General features: G+C 36.2%; 1 protein-coding gene across 1 annotated transcript in view; it reads right to left on the bottom strand.

Moving 5' to 3' along the window:
• The window catches only part of LOC104911471 (nebulette-like), a 29,254-nt gene extending 6,977 nt beyond the window's left edge, over positions 1 to 22,277 (bottom strand). Inside the window, exons 1-5 of the mRNA XM_031554039.1 lie at positions 22,227 to 22,277; positions 17,862 to 17,972; positions 9,970 to 10,071; positions 8,334 to 8,435; positions 1,516 to 1,653 (exon numbers count right to left, since the gene is read on the bottom strand). Of these exons, the coding sequence (XP_031409899.1) occupies positions 1,516 to 1,653; positions 8,334 to 8,435; positions 9,970 to 10,071; positions 17,862 to 17,972; positions 22,227 to 22,277 (504 nt within the window). The remainder of the gene's footprint in view (positions 1 to 1,515; positions 1,654 to 8,333; positions 8,436 to 9,969; positions 10,072 to 17,861; positions 17,973 to 22,226) is intronic.
• Positions 22,278 to 24,036: the final 1,759 nt, after the last annotated feature.

Here is a 24,036-nt window from a genome sequence, read left to right as displayed (position 1 = left end):
AATTAACAGCTAAAACTGCAGTGAGTCTGTCTAGAAACATAAAGCATTAAGCACTTGCCTGAACAATTTATATCAGACACTAGATGGCGCTCGTTTACTATTATTTTGGGAACTAAGAAGAAAAATCAATAATGGATTCATTCCACTTGGGAGCTAACTCAAAGCTTTACTAAAAATGAATAAATAAAATAAATAAAACAAAATAAAATAAAACAAAACAAAACAAAATAAAATAAAATAAAATAATTTTTAAAAAAATCCCAAAATCATACTTTGCATGATATTTCAGACTACTTAAGAATTTTTGCTGTTTATTCAAAACAATTCTGCAGAAAAGTTATAAAATGTGCATTTTCTTCAATGCTTTCTGTTTATTAATTTTAAATGTTGTTGAATATTGTTCTCTCTCTACCGATTCAAATATTACACTAACTGCCCAAATTAAAAAAAAATCTACATAAAACAAATGAAGGGCAATGCTCCAGGTTATTTTATTTAATACATATTTTTTTCAGCAAAGATAATAAATATGATCATCTATGGCGAAAATTAATCACTTAATGAGAAGATAACTTTCTATCAGCCTATAGTAGGATTTTCCATACTTTTGATATCTGCACACCCATCTTTACAGGAAGAAAGTATCCAGCTTAGCTGTCTTAGAAATATAGCTCCTAAACCAATGCCTTCAGTCACCTTCTCACATATATCATGTTCTTCACTGAGCTAGACAACCTTCAAAATCAACAATACTGAATTTACATATATTTTATAACAGTAAGTACTCTAACAATTTTTTTAATTATTTTTTTTTTACTAAACGTTTAGATTTTGGAAACAATTATTCTGTTGAACCCTTCCTAAAGGCAGCCTCCCCTGTTTCCTTTCAGTGGTACCCCACACTTTGGAAACAACGTGCTACAGAAGTAAAGGTTGTCTTTAGGCTTTAGGGGATCACGCCCTCAAAGAAGAGCTCACATTCTCAGTATTGGACACACTGTTAAATATCCTGATACCATTATCGCTTGATAAAGATGTTTTCTCCAATCTGCTTTCAGCAGCAGCACTCATACAAAATCTTAGAAATAGTTTACTCTAAAATAAAGATCAGAAGATCAACAGATACAATGAAATCTAAGAGAGAGACGTGCAAATGTAAGCGACTCATGCTAACTCCCTCCTACACCCTCTGGAAAGAAGGTGGTAATTTTCTCCGTCTAAAGATTGGTCAGATGGTTCTCCCTCTACACCGGTATTCGCCATTCCTCAGTACAACGGGACTGAGTACATTAACTTAGAGTGAAACACGAAATTAAATGAATAAAGTGAGCTGAATCCCATGAAAAACTTTGGAGCCTTGGAGAAGGGTTTTGTAAGAAACAGAGGAATAAAAAGATAATATGCTGTACCTACTATACAGACACATTTGACAGAAGAAACTTAAGCTCACAGTAGTAACTTGTAAAACGGAAACTTCTGCTTGAGAACAAATAGTAGATTTTTGGGGATGCAAACATATGCAAAATACAAAGCAAATTCACTTACATCACTTGCCAAGGTCGATGCAATCTGTGCTTGCTTGAAGGAAGCACAGTCAAGAGGATTGTACTGGTGGCTCTTCATTTCTTTTTTGAACTGCTCTTTGTATTTCACCTTCCACCAAGAAAAGAAAAAATAAACATGTTTGATAATAACATGTAGTACTTAAACAAGACAGAAGAATTATTAAACACAAATCCCTTGTCCATCAATCCTTAAACACTAAAGATATTTAAAGTTCAGTGTAGCCTCACCTCTAACTGGCCCATGCTAGTTTCAAGTAAGTTTCATATATCTGAATTTTACTGAAATTAAAAAAAAAATTAAAGATTGTCGTTCGCGATCGTTGGTGCTGAAGGATTTACAAAGGGAAAGAGAAAAGAAACCACATGTCCTGGATAATCAAATAAACCAGAACTGCTTGACTAGCAATAGTAATCTAATCACTGAGAATCATTCAATTTATAATTAACATGAAAAATGAATTCTTAACATAAAAATTGTAAGAAATTGTTATGCTGTGAAATAAATCATTTGTTGCAAATTTTTCAACCATTTCAAGCTGCTGAAAACAAAATGCAGGAAGTCAGAACCAAACTTCCCGCTCAACTACCTTCCCACCACCAGGTATATGTGTCACCAGCAGTATGCCAACTTGGCACCAGAGCCCCAACTTCAACTTTTCATATTCTGTCCAAAACTTCTCATGAGTGCCCCAGGAATCTCTCTGTAATACAGTCCTTTCTAGGGAGAATGCCCACTTCATTACAGTGTTAGAAAGCATAATCAAATGACTGCTTGCTATCACTCTCACTCTCTTTACTTTTTGTTAAAAGGAAAATGGGGAACGATAAGACATGTAAGGGGAGATGAGCAATAACTGTTGAGGTAATGGCAGCAAATGTAAGTAAAATGCAACAATTACACAAAATGTTTGAAAAAAATGAATTTACAGACAGAAAAAAATGAAATTGAGCAGTCATTTTCCTCCTATGTTGTGCATGTTCACCAAACATCTGGAGCCTGCACACATGCTTTGCTGCTTTCTAACAGCTGGGTACAATGGAGGATAAAAGTTGGCTCTGAATTATGCTGCTTTCATGAATGTTAGTCTGATACTTGATATTTGAGGCTATGCAACATCCATTATAATTTGCCACGCTCTGCTTACGTAGTTCTTTCCTTATTCTTTTTTCTCCATTCCCACACGAATATCTGATAGAGAGGCTAAACCACCTTAAACAATCTCCTTCAAAAACTACTTTTTTCTCAGCTTTAGTTGTGGCTAAAATTTTCTGTTTCCTTTTCAACTCTTCTTTCACTCAAAGAAGTCTTAACATGGTTTAGCTTAATGTATTTTCATTCCATTTAGCCACAGTGCCTGATATTTCATTAATCAGGGTAACAAGAAACCAAAAAAACCTGCCAAACAGACATTAGCCTATCTGTTCAAGAACACATTGTGATTCCAGTACTTATATTCATTTGTACAAAGAAAGGAAATTCTGAAATATTTTAACTCTGAAAGAGAAACTTTATCTGAACGCAGGATGAACTTCATTCATAATCTTTCACACTACCTCTAGAAAGGAATATCTATGGCTTTCTCATAGATTCATCTGGTTTACATTGTTCAATATTTGCCTTGGCTTTGGATCAATTGCAAAAGCAAATATCTGAATATAAAGATCCTGCCTTTGTCAAAGGCAAATCCATATTCTGTATATGAACCAAAGGACTAAATTGGAGTGCTTTTTCTCTTTTCAGTGGTGTATCCAGAACTCGTCTTCTAATAAAAATCAGGCAGTGCTAGAATATCTGACTCAGAAAGCCTCTGAAAACAGGGATCAAGTCAGTACGATGAGCACAACTCTCCTTTACCCCACACACATCATAAGGACATTGTGCACAAGAGTTAAACCACCCATTACCTAAGGCTGTTTTTGCCCAGTCAGCAAACCACCTCATATTGTGCGTGTGGCCTGAATCCACAACGTGGTCCTTGGTACACTTGTTAAGTGTGAAAAACACAGTGCCAAAGGGACGTCTCCTCGCATGTGGCCTGCAGTCTTCCAGCTGCAACTATTTTATGTCATTCTTTTAATATAAATATATATTTTAACAATCTCATCAATCTCAAGATATCAGCAATGAATCCTTGTGTCACATCAGATCATATCATTGCTACAGAAAGAAGGAGGGATAGCCAATGCACCCCAGACCATGTATCTTGGTGCCAACGCACAGAAGGTTCCCTAATGTAAGGAGGATGCCAACCCATCCAACCACAGTGCATTTCTATCAGTGAAGGCTCTTCCAGCACCTCCCAGTCCTGCTGCCTTGTCTGGCTGCACTGCTTATTACCTTTGCTCCCCTCTCCAACACCACCGCACATGTCGCTCTGGGACAAAATGAAGGCAGCACAATAATATCAGATGACCCTGACAGTATCTCAAGAGCACTTCCAGCAGTAATTTAACTCTGACTTGTCATAGGGGATTCATCTCATTGAAAGCTACACACGCACATTCCATTCTTTTTTTTTTTTTTTTTTTTTTTTTTTTCCTTTTAAATAGGTATTTTCTTATTTCCCTCTTCCTTTTTGAAAGAATTCATGGGGCGGGGGAGTTGTGGGAGAAGGGAGAGGGAGGAGAGAGAAACTATGAGTAAGTGTGAGGGAAGCAGTAATATGCATGGTGTTTTAGCTTCATTTTGAACAGAAGTTATGAATGCAGTTTAGAGGGAAAAAACATGCCTGAGGAAAGGGTTCCAATTAAAAAGAAGAAAGAAAAACACTTTGTCAGTGATTTCTAAAGCATCTATAGGGGGATTCTGACCAACTTTGTAACCTGGTGAAACAGCAAATAAAAATGTGGGAGTATAAATGACAGTTGTTTGTGGAACCTTATCTAAAAATTTCATCATTAAGCAAAAGTTTACTTTAATGAGGGTTTAAAACAATAGTTGCTTACTGATCACCTTAATTAAAGTCTTGAGCTTGTTTCTTTTTTTTTTTTAGTATGGGTTAATTTAAAAGAAATACGTGGAAGCTGCTTTCTAATCATTGCTAAAGAATGAACAGATTTTGCAGGCTTTTAGCACAACAACATGCCTGAAGAGCCCAACTGGAATTAAATAAAGACTGGATAAACAAACTTCTCATTGGCTTGCACAAAGCCTATAAAAGTCAGAACTGCAGCTGGACAGAACTGTGTCTTTTGAAGCTTTGCAGCAACATTCCTAAATCAAAATCTGTAGTTCAAAGCTGTTCACACAGGGAGTGTTCAGTTTCAGAAGTGGGTGACATCACCCACTGTTCAGATTTACAAAGAAACTACAAAAAATGGAATCATTCAATCATTGGGATCCCAGGATGAAGTAGACACTTGCAGCTAAAGCATTTCCTCATGAACATATGAAAACGTATTTAAAAAAATAAAGAACTTGTAAAGCACACAGATATTGAAGGAAATGTGATGCAAATAAAGAGCCGAATTAAAATACTGGTGGCTAAAAGCTTTAGTGGAGCTTAATGCAAAGAAAGACAGAAAATCCTAGTCCATTGATAATCTCAGAGAAGATATATCTTGGGGGAAAAGAAAAATCTACCTCTAAAACTTTTATCCTTGAAACAATGCACCATAATGAATATAAATATGAATATTCCAAATTATTTATCATAAAAGCAATATTAAGCAACAACAAGGGGAATGCTTCATATCAGCAGCTCTTTGAAAAATCTCATCAAGTGATGAGATGACATAAAGAAGATATAAAGAAGAGTTTGCTTAAAAAAGAAATGGAAAAAATAATCCAAACTGTACTATGTACATTCAACAAGCTGACAAGCTTCATGTTTTCACAAAGGCTAACACAGCTTCTGCTTCAAATTTGGTTTCAAATCAACAGAAAGAAGTTATATTATGCTGAGGGTAAATATTCTAGTCCTAGGAGCTGGTGTTTTCGCTGCTGCTGTCAAGACTTCGGTTGTTTGGTTTTATTTTTTGTTTGTTTGTTTTTAAAGAGAAAGTACACTGATTTGGTACAGCCTTGAGTACCAGTCAAACATTAACACGGTTTTCTTCACTTTGCCTTCCTGCTTGCACTGATTGTTTTCTCCTTTTGTTACACCCACACTGCCTGACCTCTTCGTGCTCCTGTTCTCTATTCTCCCTAAATTACCTACCCATATGCATCACATTAAAACATGTTATCATCTTTTCTTCCCATTACATCCATCAGAACAGCCAACTTTGCTAATTTACTGTGAGGGTCAAATAACTAATATTTTTCTGCATGTCATAGCTTATAGATTTGTGCTATTAAGGGAGACTATCAACTTTCTACACAAAAAGTTTCTAAAGCTCCTATCTGCTGAGAAAGAAACTAAAACCCTAAAACCCAGAAGGTCTGGAGACAATAAAGAGATCATTAACTTCACTATTTTAAAATCTTATAATTGTTACAAGCCTGTTTCATGATCCCTACATAAAGAGGACTGATGAAGCTGACATACATTTAGTGCACTTCCTCTCCTACAGCACAGGTGCATTCTTCATCCTGACCCATCACCCTGCTTCTTGGACACAAGGGTCATCATAATTTTTCTGTGGTTATACAGGATGCTCTTGATTTATGGCCAGTGTGTCTAAGTGTTATAATGATTCAAATAATATATAAAAACATTAGACAACTCATGGTCACTGCCCTTCCTTCAGAGGAGGTGAGGAATTGCTGAATGCACCTCTCTGCTGCTGGAAGCAGCTTAGTACTTACAGCTTCCATGCTACTCTACAGATGGATGGCAGCAGAGTGTCAGGCTGAAGCCCAATCATTTTTATACGTGCCCAGCCACATTTTTAATAGCATGTGGCCTATCTCACATATTAAAAGCAGCCTCATCGGATAGTTGATTAGAAAGTCCCTTCCAGCTGAACTACTCTACTTCATCAATGTAAGAGTGAGGGGCGGATAAAGGATGAAAAGATGCCAAAACTGGGATCCAGGCCCTGTCTTTATGTTTGACCACTAAGACTAACAAGAATCATTTTTACAAACAAACTGCAAGCTCCATGGTATCAACTGCTCTCTTCTCTTCCTGGCACACCCTCTGCACTATTTGGACTCTCTGGAAAAGTTAAAATTGTACACCAAATGATTCCTTCTGCCAAAGAATCTCAACTATTAGTGGTGCCATCCCTGTCCCTGGCTGTGAAGAGATCATATGATAAAGCTACTACTTTGGCAGATACAGCATTCATTGTCCAGGAGAAAATGCATCTCTATCAAAAATGAGATAAAACACACACTCATTAAGTCTGTGATGCAACTAGCACAGCACTAGCCTTCAGGAAACTATAATCCAGGTGTTATTTTTTTTATTATTTCTATCGCTGATTAAAAACTCTGGTACCAAGCATAGTGAGTTAGCAGAGCTATTGGAAAGGGACCTGCATTGGTTCCCTTTGTGACAATAGGCAGCTGCAACCCCACTACATTCTGAAACAAATTGTAATGGAATGTATGGCCTGCCATTAGGTGGAAATAACAGATGTCAGACGCTAAATTTAGAGATGATCGCTTTCAAAAAACCGCAAAGACAATCACCTGCCTTCCCCAGAAGGGACACCAAAGTCTGAATAGATAGCACAACACTGGCTCTTCCTAGAAAGCACAGGTTGACTTCCCAGTTTGCATGATACCAAAAACAAAAGACCACTTGAAAGTTAATGATCATCCAGTGAAACAAGAAGTCATGCAATAGATATCTAAGGGCAATGTCTGTTGACATCAAAAGAAGCTCAGTTCCTTGTAGACAGACACTACACTGTTCTGCAGCTTGTTCTCTATGACATATAATTCTCATTTTATCCTAGCTCTAAAGACTTTCACCATCTTACCAAATCACAAAGAGCTGTTATAAAACGCTGATCTGCAGACTGTTCTAGTCTACTCCAGTTGTTTGCTTTTATTCCTATCTGTGGGAAGACTGACATGACCTTCTCCAATCAAAGGAGGCAATCCTCCTCACATAGGAGGGCAGAATTTGTTCGTTGGTTTAAAAAAGCACTGAGTATAGACTGACAGGGTTATTAGCAAGGATTATGTAAGGCACTGTTAAAAATTAAAAAAAAAAATACTCATAACATGAAGTTGATCATCTGCAGTAGTAGTAGAAGAGTCACAAGAGGAAAAGAGAATATTTATGTTCCAGCTATTTTTTTTTTTTTAGTTTTGGATAAAAGTGACTTCTCCGTTTTTCCTTTTTCTTTTTTCTTTTTTTTCTTTTTTTTTTTATTTTTTTTGAGGTTAATATATAACAGAAAGTAGTGCATAAAAGCTTCAGTTTCAGGGGGAGGAAAGGCAGGCGGTTTACATGTCAGGCCAAATTCAGATCCCATTACTCACATTAGCAAGCGGTTACACAAAAGACCACAGTTACTTCAGTGGGATTAATCACAGAGTAAAGTTCTATTCAAATTGAATGAGTAGCAATATTTGCCACTAAATTACAGTTAAAATTTTAGAAACCCTAGATAATACATATAAATATACACCACTTCCACCAAAGAAGAGTTGTAAGAGTCAAAGTTCATTGCATTTTTGCATAAAAATGTATATTCTGTTTCCTAGGAGTCTTAAATTTACCAGCCATTGCAATACCATATGAAAGGGGTTTGAGAACATAATCTTCATGCAATTAGAGATAATCATCTAAAAATCTAAATATTTTCTTGAATTACTAGGAACGAGATATCTGAATGAAGTCATTGTAAAATGACAGAAAATCTTACTTGGCTTAGAAGTTTAGAAACTCCTTTGGCATGTTCAAAATCTGGTCTTCCAAGTACAGCGGGTTCCTTAGTCATCTCTCCCCTTCCTTTCTTGTACTCAGCCTTAAACAAATCAAGAAAATGAATATGAATCAGTATTATACTGCTTGGATACTTTTTTTATTTTATTTTATTTTGTTTTAAAGAAATGTAAGCTTTAAACCTAAGCAGTATTCTAGTCAGTTCAGGAAAAGCAGCTCTTCTCATGCTTCACCTCATTAAAAACATAACATTTATTTGTTGTAAAACACAATGCACAGCATTCATAAAATTCAACTTTAACCAAATCCATGAGTTAAGCCTGAGAAATACACTTCTCCCACTGCTCCCAATCAGGGCAGAATGAGTTACAGTGGTTCAGCATTTCTTAAGACATGGTCTGCAGTTTACACAGATTATTTGTAGCAGCTGAAAATAGCCTTGAAACAAAACGAGGCTGAGGGGCAGCTTTTTTGAAATACAGGTCAAATTCCATTCTCAGTTTTACCACTGCAATCTCACTGGATGTCAGTAAGGTTGCAGTGGTGTAACAGGGAGGAATTAGTCCCACAGGGTTGGTGTTATGTGATCTTTCCAGCTGAACGACTGCCTATGTAAATTGCTGTTTTGTTTTTTTGCAAAATGCATTAGAAAATAGTAGAGATAAATTCACAATAGGTGCTTTGGAATATAACAAACTAAATTGCTATTGCCTAAAATAGATTTCTTACATTACTCAGGCTCTGAATCAGCAAGGAGTCATCTTAACAACAGAGAGAAAGAAAGATCCAAAGCTACTCTAAGTAAAACAGGGATTTTACAGCAATTTCTAACTGGGCATTGAACATAAGACTTACTAAGAGGTTTTAGTTTTCATAAAATGCTGAGTGTTCAAAGGTGAATGAATCTCATCTCTCTTAAAGCCCTACTTCCATAAGTACAACTCTCCAAACGAGGTGCCTGATTAGCCTCATATAAAACTAATAGCAACTGTTTAAAGTCTTGGTTCAGAATTTATATATATATGTATATATAGTTCATAATAACAAATTAAATAGCATCACACACAACTGCTTCTGCTCTGCTCCTTGCCCAATCCATTAGCAGATGTCACAGTGGGAGGAGCAAGAATTTGAGCAAAGAGCTCACGGATGGGAGCTGCATGCAGGAGGGTGCTGCTTGCCAACACAGGCTCTCCCAAAGACAATGGGAGCTGCATGTCCCTGCCATTGCTAGAGTGAGAGGAGCAAAAAGGTACTGGGAGGCGCACCTCGCCCCTACTAGGCTGAAAACATATCTACAGGCATGCCAGCATATATCTAATTTTTAGAATGAGTGAAATTGAAACAAAACCAACTTCACTAAATGTAATGTTGTCTTCAGTTGTCTTCAGTCACCAATTGTAAATGTCAGGCTGTCAACGTCAAAGCAAGCAATCCATAACTTCCTAACATTCCAGGCAAGTTATTTCCCCCTTCCAAAGCTTTCTACCAGATTTGAGGTGGTTTTCTGCTCTTGCTTGGAAATACAAGAATTTCAGAAGCATTCTGAATGATTTGTCTGAAATTGGAATAAAAATGTCTAAAAAAAATACAAATAGACTATCAGAAGAACATACATCACTTATTATCTTTGTTATCTCTGTTGCCATCTTAATGTCTGGCCTGTTCAGCACTTCAGTGTATCTGTGAGTATCTTGCACATCCCTCTTATATGACACCTGTCAAGAAAAAAAAAAATAGAAAGAAAGAAGAAACAGTTTTGATTAAAACAAACAAAAAAAGTTTCAAGTTTATAAATCATCTCTGAATGACCTATCAGCTCAGCAATCAAATTCAGTGAAACTCCACCTAATTTATGTCAACACAGTCCTGCTTGACAGAGATTATTTAGTAAGACCTACACACAGGTTAACAGGCTGAGGAAGAAATTCAGAAGCATAAAATACAATATTAAAATGAAAAATGGTTTCACTTGAAAGCATAGTAGAAAATGAAAGTGCTGCAAAGACCCAAATATTATCATTAAATTTCAGTGGAATTGCAAGAGGACAGTATTTTTTTTTCTGTGCTATACCCTCCTCTTAATACAAACGAATGCCTCCAGGATATGCAGCCTAGCAGATTGCAGCTACATTGATGAGAGCCTGTAACTGTACCATGCTGAACAGCCCTCTTAGTAATAGCCAGTCATGAGGCTGGGCTGTAATTAAACAACACCACTCCACCACAGCGCGCTCTTATTCCCTGCAACTCCACTTACCCTCTACTTTACACAATCATGGGAACAAGAAGACTGAGTGTTCCACGTGGAGCACAAGACCAGATCTTTCTATTTGTGCAGAAGTCACTACAATAATGAATGGGCTCAGAAGACTGGCCAGAATACTAAACCACAGGTAGGAGAGTCCAAGCACTCACTATTTAGCAAAGCAATCACAGAAGCAGTCTAGATATCAGAGGTGCTCCAAAGCTCACAGACCACAAACTATCCTTTTCCTTACTCCAGTTCATAGACTTTTTCCTCTCCCTTGTTTTATAGCATGTGTCAATTCAAGCCAATTTCCAAGAGCTGTCTCACTGAATTATTCTGAATGATTAAGAATATCATCTCTGGTATTCAAAAGTGTCTGTGAAGTTGAAGTTCCATGCAAAAGTCAGAGATCATAAAGTCCACTTGATACATTAAGTATCAAAATAATTCCTGTTCTACCAGACAGCTGTATATTTTCTTTTTGTAATGTTTAATAGTGGTAACTGACCTCTGAAAGTTGTATTTCACCATTAAAAATTCACAGAATTGGAGGGGCTGGAAGGGACTTCCAGAGATCACGGAGTCCAGCTCCATGTTGGACAGGTAGGCATCCAGGTGGGTCTTGATTATCTCCAGAGAAGGATAATCCACAACCTCCTTGGGCAGCCCATTCCAGTGCTCCATCACCCTTACTGTGAAGAAAAGTCCTGAAAGGTTCCCTCAGTTGAAGCATTATGTACTATAACCAGTATATCCACCTCCTGTTTCCAGTGCACAGTTTTAGTATGGCCACAACGGAACAAATCCACCTACAAGTCTAGCAATCATCAAGTGCAGCTCCCAGTGACAAATCTGTAGAAATGTCATGTAAAAATTAAAAAACAAAAAACAAAAAAACACAAAACCAACAACAATGAAAAAAAAAAACCCTTAATTTTTGGCATATATTTTATATGCAACAGGAAAGTAATATTGCAACCATATGGCCTCAACTAAGTAGACAAGCTAAACAGACTTCAAACTGTTGGCTGTTTGCCCACAAATAGATTTTATGATTTTTTAACTTACAATGATTGACACACAAGTGCAATCAATGATAACATAAATAAACAAATAAGTTGCATGAACATAGCCCACCTATCAATAAAATAAAAACTGCTTCTTCTAGGCTATTACAGCCACTGAAGTTTTGTTTTGGTTAGGCTCCAGTTTCTTTTCTTTATTTATTTTTAAGAAACTAGATGTACAGACAATCATTTGCAATTCAGGGCTTTACATGAATTTAGTTAATTATATGCTGTTCATCCTAATGACCACATGAGGTGAGGTGAAAACCACAGAAGCAGCTGAAACAGGTTTGTGAATAGCACCCTATCATCCATGTAAATTGCAAATTAAAGGCCAGCATATGTGCTCAAAATAGAAATTAGGAACGGAGTGAATTTAACAACAGAGAATAGAGAACAGCAGTGATAAAGTTGAGGAAATGTGGTCACTTACTGCTTCCAAATGACATGATCATACAGTACATGAAATAATAGATTGTGGTTAATTTCAGGGGGAAAATGGGAGAAAAAAAATAAGACAGTAACAGTCCTTTGTTTTTTGCCGTTTTCAATTATATTAGATGCAAGGCCAATTGCTATAGCTTTCCGCATGTGAATTATTATTCTTCCTGCACCTAAACCAGTGTACCTATTACTTATGTCTCAGGGAAAGTCATCTAACATTTTACAAATGTCTGCAATATATATTTGCTCCATTCTGCAGCTTGTCATACTCCAGTGAGAATAAAAATGTTATGCAGCAGAACAGTAGTTTGTCAGAGGTAGGCCAAAGAAAGAAAAAATATGTTTCCCATTTCCTGAATAACCTCAGTCCCTGGATGCTGACCCTTTCCCATTGGGACAGTGCGCTGGCCTCTATCACACAGCTGCTATTCTGTTCCATCTAGTGATTTTTTTTTTATACTGCTACATTAGAACAGTAAAAGGAAAGCTATTCTGTGAGAGCAGGGGAACAGATGTAGAAAGGGCAAAGCAACCAGCACACTGTATGCACACACAGGCACCAAGAAGGTGGACGGGAGAGAAGAGAAAAAGTAGCCTGGTCAAGTAAAGAATAAATAAGGGAAAGCACCAGGAAAGGAAAGAGCAGAAATGCACATGGAAGGTCTTTTCTCCAGATTTTGTTCAGCCCCTCATCAAGAGCTCAGGGCTCAGACCCTGACTAGCATTTCCAGGCATTGCACAGAGCCCTCACTCAATCTTCTCTTCAAAGCGGTGCTCAAGCTCTACCAAAAGACATCACTGGAGGCTCAAGAAATGTTCCCTCTTGTGAGGAACACACGTCTGTGAAACATCTGCTCAAACTGGACATTATACAGGAAAAAGAAACTGAGACATTGACAACTAAGGAGCAGCAGCAGCAAGCGATCTAAATGAAGAATTACAGAAGACCAGAGGGAAAAAAGGACAAAAAGGAAAAAAATACAAATACAGACTAAATACAAAGTGTTTTTCTACCCCTAATTTGAAATTACAAAAGTGGTTACACTGCTGAGTATTTTTAAAGTATCCATAAAACTAATGAACAAAAGCCATTTCCATCTTTAATCCCCAAACACACTCTGAACTGACAGTAGTTTTTGCAAAGCAGGAAAAAATATTCAGGGTTTTTATACAATGAGTAGACAAATTTAAACAGGGCCCAATTTCCAGCTTTTATGAAAAGACATGAGGCACACAGAGGATAAGCAGACATATCACCTTTCATAATGGCACCACTAGTCATTGGGATGTACTACAGTGCTACACAGTAAACACATTTCAAAATTTCAAAATACATTTCGAAACTACAAAACATCTCAAATTGTCAATTAACAAATGGAAACTTCTGCTACAGTCACCCAAGCACACCCAGGTTTAAGGAACTCAGACCTTTCTTGCACTACTTTGTCCTCCTCCTCTATTCAATTCCAAAACTACTCTAATCTATATTTAACAAATTATTAAAATGTGCACAAGTGGATTTGTATACATTTTGCTTTCTTGAGATTCACAGACATGGATGTCAGCAAAATGTTGGGTACAACTATCTGCAAAATAATTTGTTTCTTACAGTTTGTCCTTGATTAGCATTATCAAACAAATATGAGTCCTCTTACTAATGGTCTGTCAGTCATGTCTTTGCCCCCTTTTCTATCATCTGCACTTTGGGGTCCATCAACAGTAAGAAAATGACTAACTGGTGACAATGGTCACTGGCAACAGCTTTTCTGATCCCCATTTAAATAGTGTTGAAAACTGTTTCCCAGCTCACATAGAAGAAACAAACACATTTATGGTCCATTACAGATTGATGCAGTCACCCTTTCCAGTAATGTGCTTGAAAATTGATTGGTCCCAATTATATCAGGAGTAAACACATCATTTTCAGCACCAGAAGTGGTCCAGAGGGACTTGTTGACAATCACTGTCTGCAGAAAGTTAGTCAGGGAAAGGTGATTTTTTCTAATAAAGATGCTGAACAGAGAACCAGAAGAAGCTTGAATTTAGTATGATCTACATCAAAACAAACACCAACAAACATACTCTTGGTATGCTGCTGATGTTATTTAAGCACGTTTGAGATCTGCTGATTTGGTCTTATCTGAAAGAATGTAAATGTGTGGATTATGACTGCACGATATCTTGAACACAGAAAAAGTGCACTCCTAAGATACTATGGACTACTTAAATATTCAAATTTAGATGATTAATGGAAAAGTAAAAGTATTGCTACCAAAATCATTTGGACTGCAAAGACCATACAGATATATATATAAATATCAAACCTTTGCTCAACTGTCAAGCACCACTGTTTGGTATCAAAACTAAGAGGACAGATACAAACACTAACTTCAGATCTGCAAACTGTCTTTAAATGCTCATAGATGAGTCTATTGCAATTTTGCTGTTTGTAAAAAGAGATCAGCATTTACTTCTTTCATACAATGTAATGCCATGAGGAAAATATGTGGAATTTTAACCACACAGAACTTATAAACAGTTATAAAATCAACACTGTTTTGAAATTCATAACACTCAGTGATGGACTAGGTCATAAAATAGAAAAAAAATTGTGATCTGTATCTTCATCAAACGCTGTGCGCAAAACCAAGTGCTTTATTTTTTTCAGAAACCAAATTGTCATGTTATTTCAGTGTTTAATTTCTTCCTTTCTTCCACGCATTTGATTCTCACGTAAGGTAAATCAGCTTTGTGACCAGACCACCGCTTTTTACAGACCACAGTCTAATTTTGGTTTCAAGTTTGGAAACTTCCAGATGAGACAAATGACATCAGTCAAGCACAGACTTAAGACAGGCCCTAATTCACATTTCTCCAAATGCTTTTTCAAGCCAAAGTCACATCATTAATATTCACTTCACAAAACAGAAGCATAATTTATAGAGAAAAGTACTCCAATGTGGATAAACATGCTTTTAAAGCACTGTGTAGTATCTAAATTATTTTTCAATTCCCTATCATTAAAAAACTCACTTTTGTTAAAAGCAATTTTCTTCAGTGGAAGAATGAAGAAGAGAAAAATCTTTTTCTTACACATGATCACATTGTTCAGGAGATTTTACAGTATTTCCCTATTATTCAGCTCCAACCCACACTTATACAATGTTTTAATGATATTCAAAGTGGTGTGAAGGCCTACAGCACATGACAGTTTCCAAATGTCAGCACAAATGTATTGTAAGTTGAACACAGTCTTAATTTTTAAAGGAAATTGCACATTTCACAGAGTTGAGTATAAATGTCAGCCTTATTTTAAGCCCAAGTAAATAGTCTTAAACACATCCTAATCCTATTAGGTGCAAACCCTGCATGTAAAGGTTGAATTGAGTTGGCAGACTATTGTAGGTAAACATGCATTCTGCTCCCGTAGGTATTCTGTATACAGAGTGGTGGATAAAAAGCTTTGTCTTTCTATTCCCCCAGTAGTTTCCTTCTTTTTACACTCCACTTTCAAAGCTGTGATTCCAGGAATAGTCTACATTCTGAAAGAGAAATGCTCCACATCTGGGACACTTGCTATTCCTTACTCTGACTTAAAGATGAAAACACACATGGCTCTGAATTAAAACTTTACTTACAAAGCAAGGAATCCACAACCTACATTCAGCATGGTGCTCAAATAATGACCCAATGGAATTGTGTAAGTCTGATGAACAATAACTGAACTTATAAAACTTGCTCCTTTATGTGTGATACAGATAATAGCCCCATTGCATTGTGATACAGATATAGCCCCAATCTCTTCTTAAACAGATGAAACTAACTGGTTAGATTTGGAGGTTAAGTTTGTTCAGGCACAGAATACCTTCCACAGTATTTTTTTAAAGGAATATTTTTAATATGCTGCTAAAAGTTCTCATTTATCAGAACATCCTTCCCTCCTGTGTTTGCCTCCATTTCCTTTTTTGTTTTCTTTAAGGATGAAAGGAGATGTAACAACTGAATTTCATTTACTGTCACATCTGTACCCTGCCCTCCTTAACTCTGTTAGCAGGTGATGTACAGCTGTAGAAGGGGAATAGGTTTTGTGCTAGCATACTAATCCTCAGACCATGATCAATTTGACTCCAAAATTCATCTCATATTCCTCCTGGTCTCACCACCTGCTCTAAGAATGATTTCCATCTCTCTTCCCAATACGATTTCCTTCCCTAGTAGTCTGCAATCATTCCTAGTTAGGTAAAAACAAACTTGCACTGATGAAGAGAGTTCACATTCTCAGCTTGTATCCTCTTTGAGTCTGACATCCTGATGCTTCCAACAGCAGAAACGGTCAGAGCTTGACAGGAAGAGGGAATTCTGTAATCTAGGCAGGTTGCAAATCTCTTCTGGGAGTTCCAGCTCAAATATTTCCCAGCAGAAGAAAAAATTATTCTGCAAACATAATGCTTCCCTGAAGTTTTCCAGCAGCCTTTTAATCAGTGGCCAGCTGTCAAGACTCTGTACACACGAACATACATCTAACACTGACATTTAACTTTCAGTCTGTATAACCTGAGTGTTTGTTACACTGTCAGTATGGGAGACAGGGTAAACTTAAGATAATTCAAAATGAACACTTTCATTTTCTACATTGTTAGTAGTAAAGAAATATCCCATTTATCTGAGAAACAAGAGAGTTGTAAAATCATCTACTTACCTGACTTGACTTTGTTATCTAAACAGAACAGTACTGGAACACAGCTTACAAGATAAATAGGTATAAGCTGTTTATAAGGGTTTTGTGCTCCCTTTAAAATGGTTTCACTGTTCTAGACAATTTTCTCTTAAACTTCACTTTTCTCTTAAACAAACTTTTACAAAAACTACTAAGACTAACATACATTTTTCTTCAAAGTTGTCTCTGTGTAAGTAGAACACAGAATAAGGGATTGTGAGTTCAAACCTGACCTGAAGCTAATAAAAAACACAAATAGTATTATTAGGATCTTATACTGTGAAAAACGAAAGCACTTCAAGAAATAAACAAGCCACAGTAAAAAAAATAAATTAAATTAAAAAAGAAAACACTAAATAGCAAAATAATTTATTTTAAATTATTTAACTAAGTATATGATAACAAAGACTTTGGCCAGTGGCATAAGTTAGTATGAAGTATCAAACTCCACTCTATGGCTCTGATTTTGTGACATCAGTCAGAAATTATTCTTTGGAACTCACTAGGGTATGTATTCATGAGACAGGAGGAAAGTAATTCATGTTCATAAAAGCGTGCAATAGCAGGGCAGAAACAACCCCCCCTTTCCTCCTCCTAACCGAATCATCCAAATGTTGATAGTATGAGACACTGAAGCTACACCACTGTTCATGCAAACTTACAGTTTTAAAGTACAAGTAAGTATAGATTAATTTCAAAAACCTCTTTCTGTAATTTTACTTTGAATCCATAGCCCTTAACAATAAAATAACAATAAATAAACAATAGCTATTAACAATAAAAATTACTATTAAGGAATGGTAAAAAACACATTCCAGTGCTCTTTATCACAAATCACGACATCACTCAGAGCTTACCTTTCACCCACATCATGTCCCAAAATACTTCAGAGTGTGTAGTGTAAAAAAATTCCAATTAATGAAATATGAAAACATTCCATGTCCGTTTCCTATCAGTTAGTAGGTATCCAAAACAAGTGAAACTAATTTCACTTGATGAGTTCAACTGGTGAGGTGGAGGAGTACTTACATCACTTTGGTATTTATTGACTTCCATGGCATGCTTAATATCCGGAGGTTCCTTCATATGTGCATAATCTGAAGTTCCTTTCTCAGCATCATGTTTTTGTTTATACAGAACCTGAAAAGAGCAACATCATACTTTAGGGAGCACATATAATATTATGAGCTAAGATAAATCTAGCATTGTAGTGTGTCCGTATTCAGGAAGAAATGTAATTAATTATTAAGCTCCTCAATGGAATCATAACCCTTAAACAATAGCAGCTTTTGCCCAAAAGAGAGACAGATGAGACGCAGTCAGAAGGGAGATTTCTCTGAGTCTATTATTGTAGGTTTGGGTATACAGGATGAAGAAAAAAGAATATGCACATGCAAAAACAGAAAATTAACCTTAAAAATATATTTGAATCTATCTGCTAAATAAGTATAAACTCAGCATTTCTTTTTCTATATTTATTTGTGCATGCCTTGTAACTGAAAAGATTTACCTGAAATACTCATGGCCCAAGCATCAATTTCATGCACTCTTAGGAAATTACTAGCATAATACACATTTGGACTAGCTCAAGGTTAACAAAGAAAAATAATTTTTATATTCTATTGTCATCATGGAAAAGGAAAATGGAATTGGATTGAGTTTAAAACATAGAGCAGTTGAAACTCTGAAGAACTCTGAACTCTGAGAAGCTCAATGTTGGGTGTCCATCCAGCTTTCACTGTAGCGTACTACACTTACATATGCACACACTCACATATTGAAACTGCCTGAAAAGCTGATTTTGCACTTACCCTTGTCCTAAGCTTTTAGGCTTACATTAATAAAATTCACCAGGTTTTGATGCCCAAAGAAGCAGCAAGGAGCAAGTAAATTCATTTTCTAATAGGTTTCAGGAGCAAGCATTAAAATAATCCCCAAGAAAATAACAAATACTAAATAAGATAGAAAGTTGATGAGCAGGAGAAGGATTTGAAACTAAAAAACCTACTATATGAACAAAAGCATCAAATTAGGAAATTTAAAATATGCCATCTCTTTATAAAGCATAAATCCAACATGATCGTGTCTCTGGGGAAACATACACAACTTAAACTGATACAGAAAAAAAAGTTTATAAGCTCCCTATAACGATTAGATTTTGCATCTGGCAAAGCAAATGATCTTTAATAAGATAGAAATATTGCAAATATATCATTATCAGTGGCAATAGAGTAATTACTATACAAGCAGATGCCACAAAAATGCTTTTACTACTTCCCTTGTTTCACATTGTCACTTTTAAGATACTTCCCATTCTAAGAAGCTGACCCAAATGTTGTTTATTTTTTTCCAAAACCCCATAATTTATAGATATTGTATTACACTGCTACTTTGCCACTTTAACATCTACAATTTAATGTTGGGATATGAGCTATGTAGTCAAGATGTTAAAAATCAAAAGCAATCAACTCCCAGCATGAGAAAATTAACAGAAACTACAATCAAGTGTCCACTGACTTGGGATAGTAATACTTTCTTTAACTTATAGTAGGAATACCTGAGCTGCTATTTTATAGTCCCATTCTTTATAATCTTTTCACATTAATCTTACTGGCCTATGCAACCTTGAAAGAATCGCAGTTACATAGCTGCCTACTTTAGTCTTGGACAGGTAAGCAGAATATTCCCAGATTTGTAAATCAGTTCAATGCAAACAATTAAAAATGTTTATAAGGATTATTTCATCAGTATTCTTACAACTATTGTTTTATATGTTACTATTTATTTCATGCTGAATTTCCAAAATTTAGTTAAATGAAATTTTACTTATCCAATACACAAAGACTGCTGTGAATTTATGATGTTCGCCTTCAATAACAGAGGTGGATGTTGGTGGTATGGCAGTAGAGGTTGTTGCACCTTCCCACCAATATCCCATTACATTTTCTTCTATGAGACAGATGGCAGCAGAGGAGCAGTCTGATAAAGTGGCATCCAACATGCGAGTGCACATGAAGCAAAGGTGTGTAGCTGAAATACTACATTCAGAAAAATTGCACCCATTGGCATTCATCAAGAGTTGCTGAGTGGTTCTGTACTTGCAGCAGCCTGTTTGCCAGAGGGCTGACATGGAGGCTTCCAGTGCCATTTTCCATCTCCCTGTAGGGTATATTTAGTCTCCCCTTGGTGACCTGTAAACACACAGTCCTGGCTAGAAGGATGCAGCAGGAATCTTTTCTGCCACATCCTGACACAGCTGAAATCTGAAATCCTTGTATTAGCTAGGATAGCTTAGGAACCACAGTGATAGCGACAAATAATCTATCTTTCTCTATCAAATAATGTTTTTGTTCTCTTTGTATCTGTTGTAGTTTTCATGGAAATAAATAGGAGGCATTCCTTTCTTTGCAGCTTATGTAAATACGAAATAGTATCTCCAGAGAGATCAAATATAATAGGTCACTCACATAATCTCTGCTCTGTGGTGGTACCATTTAGTAATTCCAGGAATATAATGCATGTAAGTATGACTTCAGGTTGAACTGATCTGTAACTACTCTTTTTTGTATTATTTTTCTTCTCTTACGTGTCTGCCAGTGTATGAATACAAAGGTGAATTAAGGAATCTTTGTGGCCTTTTCACTTAACTCTGACTCACTTTCTGTTTTAGGATATTATTACTATTACATTTCTTATTTTTTGTATTTCTCTTTAAAGTCACTAAGTTGAGCTCTGAATTTGAGATCCAAAACAAAGATTTTTGTAGAAAGAAATGTGTAACACAAAAAATTCCATTTTAATCTCTAGATAAATAATGTGACTACGCAATCTATTTGTGTAAAACAAAACTCAAGAAGTCCAGGAGACTCATACTTGCTACTAAAAAAAAAATCTTGAAAACGAGATTTGATGAAATTAAAAAATGAATACTTTCATTAAACAGTCTGACAACATGTAATATGTCTATAAATGATGCAGTAAACTACAGAAATAGCTTCATCATACTTAAAAATGTACATCTGAACATAAGAGAAGGAATCTGCCCACAAGCAAGAAAAACTCAGAATTTCTCTAGAAGTTAAAAATATTAAAATTCACTTAGTTCATCATCTTTGAAGACAAACAGAAAATGCTGCTGAGCATTGACATATAGTTACAATGTGAAATATTGGTCAAAGGAGAAAATTAAACTGCCTTCAGTTTGTGTCAGATTACTCATTTTAGATAAGAAGAAAAACAGTACAATCTCTCCTAATGACAGAAAAGAAATGATGAAAGTAGTGATGAAACATACTTTTGTTTTTCAACACTGCCTCCACTCCAAGCAATTTTAAATGTCTTTATCACTGTTTGTGACATCTTATTTAAAAAGGAAGTTCTGTGTAAGGAAGAACTCAGTATACTGGTGTTCAGACAGGAAAAATACTTGGCACAAATCTAGCAATGATCTGAAATTTTCCTCAGAAATATTTTCCAAAGGAAGACTGCAATCTTTCCAGAAATTGACCATTTCCTCTGAGGAAAATCAAGTTGAGGTCTCCCTGCCCAGATTCTTCTTGTCAACTTTATTTTCTTTTTGCAGAGAGCATGGAAATTGTGAAAGCTCTGCAGGCTGGCAAGGACTGTGAACTCATGCAGTGGGGAGAGGGGCTTCTTCTTTCTGTGGCTTATTCTGGGGGCAGCTATGAGAAATGAGAGAGAAAAATTTGGTTGCTCATCCTCAGTAAATCTGTTTAGAAGTTTACAGTTCAATTTTCTCCATAGCATGAAAGAACAAAATTGAAAAAAGGCATTCAAGTATGTGAGGCAACGAAACTTCGCTATCATGAAACACTTTTTCCCGTATGTGTCCGAAAATTTGTATGGATTTCCTTCTCTACTTGTATTTATTCCTATCTTCATGCCAGCTCTACATAAAGCACAAAAGAGCAGACATTGCCTTTACACAAAAGCCAGTGAAAATTCTCTTTAGTCTTTTGTGTATATCTTGAAAAGAGAACTGAGCATTAATCAATATAGCAAACATGGGAGCAAGCTCCACAGAAGGAAAAACAGAGTTGCTGAGTGAGCTGCTGTGAACACTCTACAGCTGTAGCCCCACAGAATGAATTCCTAGCTTTGCTGAAATCAGTGGCAAGTGCCATATCAGTCACAGAATGCAAAGGGATAAGTGGTGTTACAGCAGTATTTGTTTTCTGGAGATGACAGTGAAGGGCAGTTGCAGTTGAGCAATAACCTCACGTCATAAAAAAAGGGAAATTTTCCTGGTTGCCTGAGTTCCTAAGGCATCAGTGAGATCTGAAATGGTGTATAAAATTCATAAATTGGGCTAGATCTAAGTAGGCTAAAGATGGTGTTGCTGGGCATGGCAGTATAGCAGCACCGTGTCAGGACCTGACACCAAATCCCAAGACCATTTGCCAGTCTCAGGCCTGTGCAGGCCATGGTGCTCAAGTCCTGGCACAGTGCTTGGCAGATGAGCATGGCCCTGTCAGGAATGGGGTATCACAGTGCAAGAGAGCATCTGTGAGGTTTGGCTGCTATGGCCTCAAGGAGCACTAAGAAGCCAAAGGCGTAAATTTGTTCTAACAGGAATGGGAAAAAGGACACACACTTATATTCTTCTCATCTCAAGAAATCAGCACCTATTTAAAATCAATTTATTACAACTGAGAAATAGACCATGGTTCTGTGCTTGTGGCAGCCTGTTTGCCAGAGGGCTGGCATGGAGGCTGCCAGCGCCATTTTCCTTCCCCCCATGGGGTACACGTAGTCTCCCCTTGGTGACCTGTAAATACACAATCCTGGCTAGAAGGATGCGGCAGAAATCTTTTCTGCCACATCCTGACACAGCTGAAATCTGAAATCCTTGTATTAGCTACTTAGGTATCACAGTGATAGGCACAATATGGATTAGATTTGAATACTGTAGAGAAGATTTTCCACTAGAAAATCCCCCAGGATGTCTCTCAAAGTAGCATTAAATTCAGGTCCATTGCAACAGTAACCACAAGTTCGAAAAATGTGTCAGCACATCTTGAAGCTTTATGGTAGTTAAGATTTATAAAGCATCTATTCCTATGGGAATGGTATGAATTTTACAGGAAAAAAATCTGCTTTAATGTAACAGATATATGCATATTTGTTTCTCTACGACTGCTGGATGATTGAAGAAAAGCTTCAAAATCATCAAGTGAAAATGTCAGACTTTTCAAGTTTTTTTGATAAATGAAATGTTTTCATTTTTAGTCTCAGTTATTTATATTTTCTGCCATACCACTGATGTTAATTAACCTCATTTACATAAACTAATTTAAAACATACACATTTGGAGTGAATCCACTAGTATATCCCATAACAAGCTAGTTAACTAATCTTTTAAGAATCAAGCTAACTGTTTAAAAATGTTATAAAGTTTTAATTTTGTTTACTTCTACTGTTCACTCACATTACAATGATATGTGACACTAATCGTATTGCCGCTGCTGTGTTGATTTAACTTCAATACAAACATGTTCTATTTCAAACTATGAAAAAAAAAAATACATTTCATTAATGAATTTGCTTATTATTATCTTGATTAACACACTGTTTTAAATCAAGTCATTTCTCTACAAGCTGTCCCGAGATTTCAGTGCTTTCTTTCATCACAGATATTTTCCACTGCTTTGAAAAAAATTCACTGTATTAAACAGAATGAATATTGGGAAACTATCAATAGCATGAGTTTAGGACTGTGTTCATGTCACAGGCTTGCTTTATTAAACAATCCGTAGTACTTTTAAGAGAGGAGAAAGGCAGAAGAAAAATGTTGAGATCCTTGGATAAAGAACCATGATCGTATATCGGTCGTGGTTATGATGAGTAACAGCAAAAATCTACAACTTCACTCATGTTACACATATTCAATACTCATAATTCCTCTGGGATCAATGGAAGATAAGTGTTACCTGCCTGAAATAAGGGGATTACATATGTAAGCCCCTGGAGCCAACTGAACAAGGATTACTGCTTCTACTAATTGCTTCATGTTTTACACAATGTTCAATATACTTGATTTTATAATTTTAATTCTGTGAAATTTGTTGTCAGTGGTATGTAAATGATTAGTGACATATGTGAAAAATATTTAGTGAAAATATTTTTACTGTTACAAATGAGTGCCTTCATATGTCGTTAAACTTTTTTTTTTTTTTTTTTTTTT

Source organism: Meleagris gallopavo, chromosome 6 (assembly GCF_000146605.3).
Source record: "Meleagris gallopavo isolate NT-WF06-2002-E0010 breed Aviagen turkey brand Nicholas breeding stock chromosome 6, Turkey_5.1, whole genome shotgun sequence".
NCBI lineage: Eukaryota > Metazoa > Chordata > Aves > Galliformes > Phasianidae > Meleagris > Meleagris gallopavo.
This window is presented reverse-complemented; position numbering and strand designations above follow the sequence as displayed.